At 43.2% G+C, this 7940-nt stretch overlaps 1 protein-coding gene across 1 annotated transcript; it reads left to right on the top strand.

The window, feature by feature from the left end:
• Positions 1-6067: 6067 nt before the first annotated feature.
• LOC102447523 (olfactory receptor 52D1-like) lies at positions 6068-7006 on the top strand. Its single transcript, XM_006130954.2, has one exon. The coding sequence runs from the start codon at positions 6068-6070 to the stop codon at positions 7004-7006; it is 939 nt and encodes a 312-aa protein (XP_006131016.2).
• The last annotated feature ends 934 nt before the right edge of the window (positions 7007-7940 follow it).

The raw sequence follows: 7940 nt of genomic DNA, 5'->3' as shown, positions 1-7940 counted from the left end.
ACTTTACTGCTTTGGAACGGTACAATCAAGGGGGATAAAATAGAGGCCTATAAAACCATCCCTGTTGCAGAGAAGGCAAATGTTAGCATACTCATTACTTTTTCTGATAACATAAGAACTTGAATGAAATGCATTGGCAGCAGGAGTAAAAAAAGGAAAAGGAAACATTTCCATTCCATATCACATAGCAAACCTGAGATACTTCTTGCTGAGAATGTTGTGGATGCTAAGACTATCACTGCCATCTCTTCATTTATTAATGGAGATCAGGTCATTGAGTCCAGTCCCCTGCCTTCACAGCAGGACCATGTACCATCCCAGACAAATTTTTGCCCCAAATGGCCTCCATAAGAATTGAACTCACAACCCTAGGTTTAGCAGGCCAATGCTCAAACCACAGAGCTATCACTGCTGCCTAAGCTGCTCATCTCTCCTCTGTGATCTTCTTTATTTCTTATTCAATTTTGTTAGCCAAGATGGGCAGGGGATGATGCAAGACCATGCTCTGAAGTCAGGTCCATGTAAAAGACATCCATCTAATCTGGTACCTGGCATGGGAAGAACAGAACAGCAGTATTGTCGACAGATTCATAACCTGTTGTAAATCTGTTTCCTAGCCAGATGCTAAGTAGACCCAGAATTTGGGGCTTTACCTCTGAACATTTTGGCTAACAGTGTTTGATACACCTCACCTCCATGAATTAATCTAGATCTTTTAGAGCCCCATTGCATTCAGGTTTTCGTAAAATGCCCCGGAAACAGGTTTCACGGGTTGATGGAGTTGTGTGCAGTACTTCCTGTGCTTTCTTTCACACTGGAGGCCTCTTGATTTTCTTGGGAAGTCTCTGGTTCTTCAGTTTTGTGAAGAAATAAACAAGACTTCTGTATTCTATTGTCTGAAACTGTTTGTGTGATTGTTTCCATTCTCTGTACCAGTTCCATTTCTGATATCTCTCTTTTCATAAGAGGCAACCAGACCTACACCCACTATCCTCGTTGTGTGATTTAAATAGTGGCATTTCTATATTTTCTGTCATCTTATCTATGCCTTTCTTAATGTGATCATACTTTCTAAGGCACTTTACTTCATCTTCATAAAGTCTTAGGGTACTCATACACTGCAATGCTATTTTGGCATACCAGTGTCTCCCAAAATAGCTATCCCACATCTTCAAAGCAAGCCCGTTATTTTGGGCTTGCTATTCCAATGTCCCTGTAAACCTCATTCCATGAGGAGTAAGGGACGTTTTGTAATAGTGCCTTATTTCGAAAAGTGGTGCTCTGTCGACAGCGCTAAATGACAAAATAAGCTATTTCGAAATATCATCAAATTACGATACACAACTTGCATAGTTCAAATTGTGTAACTTATTTCCAGTGACGGTGCAGTGTAGACGCACCCTTTAGTGGCACTGTTTGCCATATTCTTCATATTGGCATGATCATGAAATCGTTATAACATAAATTATTCAGTTTGCACAAGATATGCCTTGTTAAGTGTTATTGGAACAACAGGGCATGTTGAAAAGGATCTTGTCATTTGACCTGCACAGCAAGACCATGACTTTTCAGAGGCCAATGGAATTCATGGTACAACTGTATGGGCCGCATCCAGCAATACACTGCTACAATCAACTGAACTGATTTTAGGTCCCGAATGATATGGAAACTTCCCCACCCGTAGTGCTGATGGAAGGGCAGTGCCCACAAAAAAAGAAAGCCAGGCTGAACATTGGTAAGGTCTAATTTACCTTCAAAGTCTAAGCTCCTGTTAGCATCAATTTTTTTCACTCCAGGGGGAAGTTTTGAAGCTGTAGGTCTCCAGGGTCTAATTTCTGCTCATCCCACCACTCACAGAGCTAAGGGAATTGTAGCCAGACCTACCTGGTAGCCAGGAGGGACTGAACAGGGGAATCATAAAGGTGATTGTTCAGCTCGCCAAATGTCAGATGTGAGATTCACATGCTGAGTCTTTTATCTCTGCCTTGAGGTTGCAAGAAGGAAATTTGCCCTCTCTCCTCAGCTGAATTCTGGCGAGTTGCCGCTTTCTGCATTAACTCTTAGACCTAAGCTTTGAGGAAGGATTTCAGGGTGCAAGTCTAGAGTCATCTGGGCCGGAGGGTGACTTGAAGTGCTTACTATTGTCAGAAACACCCAGGGATTTACCTGGCAAAATTGGATCTACACATTTATTTGTCATTAAATCATTTCCTTCTTACTTACTGTGTCCTTCCCTTTGTCTCAGTAGCTTCCTTTTTTGCGCAGTATTTTTTTTTTTTTTTGGTTTGGCGAAGTTTTCAAATTCAGGGATTTCACAGCACTGTTAGGTCCTGTCTACACAGCAGGGCTAAACTCAAAATCAGCTGCACAGCTTGAGCTACACAAATTTGCGTCGCTTCAGTGGAAATATCTTATTTCGACTTTTGGCGCTGTCTGACCACCAGTTATTTTGAAATGGAGCACTCTTTCCCCGAGTTCCCTTACTCCTTGTGCAATGAGGATTACAGGAGTTGGGGTAAGAAGCCCGTGATTTCAAGTTTATTTTGAAATAAAGGTATTGCTGCATACACACGCACTACATTATTTCAGAATAACTGACGCTATTCTGAAATAATGCTGCTGTGTAGACATAACCTCAGAAAGTGCAGCCAAAGCCACTGCATCAAGTATCTCTGTTACCTGAGGCTTCCCATGAAAATTGGTCAGGCAGTGGGCACAATCTGCTCTCACATTCTTCCTTTAGTGCAGGGCTACTCAATACACTGCTCGTGAGCCACTTCTGGCCTGTGATCTGTTTGTTTGTTGCCCACGGTGCAGTTTGGGCCTATGCTGGCTCAACACGCAGCCCATGGGTGGGAGCCAAAACAAAAAAGTAGTCAATAGAATGGTCTTCTGTTGATACGTGTTTTAGTAGTTATATTCCTGGACTCTCATTGCTCATTAAAAGTGCCCTCATAGGAGTAGAAATCGGGTGAATATTGCATTTTAATAATATCAGCACAATTGATTTAAATGGGGCCTGCATGGCCTTAATCTTTATATTCATACTGTAGCCTATCAAGTTACTTTCCTATCATGTTAATTATATGTTTGTGTTAATTTAGATTAATTCGGTAATAGTTAAAAACTCTAATGCTAGAAATCTTCTACAAGGTGCGCTCAGCATTCCCTTAGGCCCTTTGTGTTAGGTTGACTGATGTCTAGGTTCAGGTATAATAGACTAGGCCTTATGTCTGCCCAAGTCTGTGAAGGCCACTGATACTAAGACAGCGACACTCAAGTCCTTGGGGGAGGGCTTTTCCATTAGCCCACCTGGGTACAGCACAGCCCAGCCCTAGGCTGCCTGGTGAGTCGGGTTCCCCTGCGGTGCAGTGGCTCCTGCTTTAGAGTATAACAAGATGGTCCAGCCTCTGAATGCACTTTCCAGTGAGTGCCATGTCTGCATTACAATCAACTAAAGGACAGGCTTGCACTTGAATGAGAGAACAGACATAAGCTCACAGTCCAGGTCAAGTAATATGGGATTATATTTTATTTTTTCTCCATGCTGCAACAGGCCGTTTGCAAGTTCAGCAGGAGCTGAGGTTTGCAGACTTCCCTTGTTGGGACCCCGTCTTGCCCAGATACTGGTCATAACGTATTAATGCTTTCCCAGGCCTGAAAAAGGGGAACTTAGGTCTGGACCTCTCACCCACACAGGATGGCGGGAACAATGCCCTCAGACTCAGCAGAAGTATTATTAAATATAAGTCCCAAATAATTGGTTCAGGCTGAATTGAACATCAGGACATAGGTTGCGATAGATAACCACAAAGGCCCATGGCCAATTGATGTCTATGATAATAAGTTAAGAGCAATGATATATTGACTAATAGGAAAAGAACATTTCAGCATTAGAAACACCCCCTATTGAATATGCATAAAACATGTTATTGTCAGCGTCACTTGGTATAAAAGTGGAACCCCAGCCCACGGTTAATAGGGAGGTGAGGATGGAGTCCTTGGAAGGGCCAGAATGATGGCGCCTGGTGATGATGGGGAAGGTGAAGGTAATGAGGAAGATGATGGGCTAACACCTAAGATTGTTCTAGAAGGAATGATGTCAGTATTTGGTAAGGAAATATGAATGTACATTCCCTGCCTTATGAAATGGAAGAGTTTGAGACTGTACTAACCTTACTAATAAACTGTAAATATTGAAAATATGCAAGAGTTTCTATATTGTGAGTGTTGCAACCATGCACAACAGGGTTCCCAATCATAGTATAATTGAATACTAAGCCTGTTCCTGGGACAGAGAACCTGTTAATCCTAAAGGTGGGTAATTAAAATTTAATATAAGCTTAGGTCAGGCTACAAAACCTGTCAGTGTGAAAGAGTTTTTGAGCACAGGAAGAGAACAGTGTTGTCCTTGTTGGGATTCTAATCTGCCCTGTCAGCCAGACAAGATAAGTGGACTTGGGCTAGTAGTGGACCACAAGCTAAATATGACTCTAAAATGTGACAATGTTGCCAAAAAAAAAAGCAAAAGTCATGCTGAGAGGCATTAACAAGTGTGTGGTAAGCAACAAGTCAGAAATAATTCTTCTCATCTACTGTGCCCTGATTAGGCATCAACTAGAAGATCAGGTCTAGTTCTGGGCACCACATTTCAGGAAAAATTGGACAGACAGGAGAAGTTCAAGGGCAGAGCAATAAAAATGATGAAAGGTCTAGAAAATCTGACAGATGAGGGAAGACTGAAAGAACTGGGCTTGTTTAGTTCGGAAAAGGGAAGACAGAGGGGATATGTCTACACTACCCCTCTAGTTCGAACTAGGGGGGGTAATGTAGTCATACGGAGTTGCAAAAGAAGCCCGGGATTTGAATTTCCAGGGCTTCATTTGCATAAAGCCGGCTGGCGCCATTTTTAAATGCCAGCTAGTTCGGATCCCGTGCCGCGCGGCTACACACGGCACGGACTAGCTAGTTCGGATTAGGCTTCCTAATCCGAACTAGCTGTACACCTCGTTCCATGAGGGGGGCATGACAGCAGCTTTCAAGTATCTAAAAGGGTGTTATATGGTGAAGGAAGACAAATATTTTCTTTAACCTCTGATGAATGTACAGGAAGCAATGGGCTTAAACTGCAGTAAGGGAGGTTTAGGTTGGACATTAGGAAAAACTTCCTAACTGTCAGGGTGGTTAAATACTGGAAAAAATTTCCTAGAGTGGTTGTGGAATCTCCATCATTAGAGACATTTAAGAGTAGATTAGATAAAAATCTGTCATGAATGATCTAGATGGTGCTTAGTCCTGCCACGAGGGCTGGGTTCTAGAGTTGATGACCTCTTGAGTTCCATTCCAGTTCTTGTATCCTGTGATTCAATGGTTAAAGAATCCCCTATTACATGGGGAGTTGCCTGGCCCATCCCTACCAGCCACTGCTAAGACTTAAGGACAAAAGGCTATTGGCATATAATAGTCCAAACACTGAAGCCTCCCTTGATAACTTTCATTCACACATTTAAAACCTATGAAGTATTCCCTACTCCAGATGTCCAATTACACACAAAAGAATGACACATATACCAAAATAAGATAAAAAGATCCAGTGGATTAAGGCATGAGGATTGATGGGTTGCATGAAGTAATTTAATCCAAGCACTTTTGAATTATGTACATTTATGTCCATGAGTCCATTTCATGAAACATGGGGGGTCTGCCGTACCTAGGTCCCTGCCTTGAGTCCATAGACTTAAATTAGAAACTTGTTAGGTGTTGGAAGAGCTCAAACTTTTCTCTCCAATCGGCAGACAAATTGCAATTACTGACAAAATTCATGGGCCATCATGCTGACCATTCACTAGGCTTGGTTAGCTCCCCATGAGAACTTCTCTGGAATTTGCCATGACCTAAACAATCTGGTGGCATCTTTAGATGATGCCACCTCACTGCTCAATCCCCTTTTTAAGCTGGTAATAATTATAAGATATGTGATATTTGTGATGGTAGTGTACCATAATAAATTCTTTGCTTCTCTTCCTGCACAGGCTTTTTTGAGCCAGGCTGATGCATTCAAAATTTCATGGCGGCTTTCAACCTCACCCCCGCAGAACCTTTAACATTCATGCTAATGGGCATCCCTGGCCTGGAAGCTTCTCACGTCTGGATTTCCATCCCAATATTTCTGTCCTACGTGATTGGTCTGCTGGGAAACTGCACTCTTCTCATTGTGGTAAGCAAAGAACAGACCCTGCACAAGCCGATGTACCTGCTGCTCTGCATGCTGGCGCTTGTAGAAATGGGAGCATCTACCTGTGTTGTTCCAAAAGCCATGTGGGTATTTTGGTTCAATTTGAGAGACATCATAAAGGGGGGCTGCTTCACCCAGATGTTCTTCTTTCATGCAGCTACTGTGATTCACTCGGCCATCCTCGTAACAATGGCCTTCGATCGCTACGTGGCCATATGTAACCCTCTGAGATACACCACCATCCTCAGTAATGCACAGATAGCTAAGATGGGGCTAGTGGGTTTGACAAGAGCTGTTCTCTGCATTCTGCCCCTGCCCCTGCTCCTGAACAGGCTGCCGTTCTGTGACAACCGAATTATCCACAATACTTACTGTGACCACATGTCTGTGGCAAAGATCTCCTGTGGGGATATCACAGTCAATAGGATGTATGGCCTGGTGATAACATTTCTCATCTACGGGTTTGACCTAATGCTCATCGCTCTGTCCTACAGTCTGATCATCAGGACTGTCTTCATACTTTCCTCCAGAGAAGTCCACCAGAAAGCCCTCAATACCTGCACGGCCCACCTCTCCGTGATGTTCATGTCTTACCTTCCTGGCCTTGTCTCCAGTGTGACATACCGATTTGACCAGGGCATCACTCCGCACATTCACATCATCTTGGCCAACCTCTATTTCCTCATCCCCCCCATGCTCAACCCTATTGTATATGGGGTCAAAAATAAAGAACTTCGTGACAAAGTGGCCAAATACACTGGTAGAAGGTGATTGCATGGGACCTCTGACTTTTAATCTGTGTACCTAGAGGAGGCAGGAATATGATCTCGTTAAACAAGGGTGTTTTATCCCAGTTGGGCTGAGCTCAGCATCATGGTAGTTCAGAGTTAGGGAAGCTCTTCACACCAAACATCACTCCCTCACCAAGCTTTTGTAAGTTCCCTTTTTTCTATCACTTTAGCTTTTTCAGCACCACCCATAGGTCCCCTCCCTTCTCACACCTTGTCACTCTGCCTTTCCTGATTTCTGGGCCACTGGAACATACTGTAACTTTCGATGTAAGGTGGGTTTCAATTAGACCCTGTGTGAATAGCAGTTTGGCGGTCAGAGAGCTTCACCAGCTCCAGTTTGTCGAATACAAAGAAAGGAAACACAATGCTGACCTTCTGTATCATATACACACAGCGATCCAGTGAGTTGATGTAGAATGACACAAAATCTGCCAAGAGTTTCCCCAACAAAAGCCTGTTTGTACTGGTCTGCATATTTGTATGACCAGTAGTAAAAACCTTGTTTTTGTGATGAAGCCAGTGAATCTTTTAGGGTTCACTAAAAGAGGCAAGAGCCTCTTCCACAAAAATAGCGGCTCATTAGATACACAAATGAGGCTCGGTGATATTCAACGCTTAGCCTCATTTGCATATTACTCGTGCAAGAAGATGTGAGTGTAGACATAGCCAAGGTGTGTGGATAAAACATACGTCCTACGTGCGAGGTCACACTGTGATGATGAAAATGGCGTTCTCTGTACATTAGGAATCAATGTAGCCTCATCTGCTGATGGGGCACGCTACAGTTTAAGAAATGCTGAGCTAAGCTCCTTTTGATTAACTCTCCAATCAAGGCACTTTCAACGCCCAGCTCCTATGCGTCTCAGAGGTATTGGAAATTTCTACCTTGAGTGGGAAACTTACTGGTGCAACAG

Source organism: Pelodiscus sinensis, chromosome 1 (assembly GCF_049634645.1).
Source record: "Pelodiscus sinensis isolate JC-2024 chromosome 1, ASM4963464v1, whole genome shotgun sequence".
Taxonomy (NCBI): Eukaryota; Metazoa; Chordata; order Testudines; family Trionychidae; genus Pelodiscus; species Pelodiscus sinensis.
Note: the sequence above shows the minus strand (reverse complement) of the source record. Positions and strands in the feature narration are given on the sequence as shown.

Bases quoted from the DNA above. Each gene is read 5' to 3' on its own strand.
- LOC102447523 (XM_006130954.2), top strand. From the start codon at position 6,068: ATGGCGGCTTTCAACCTCACCCCCGCAGAACCTTTAACATTCATGCTA.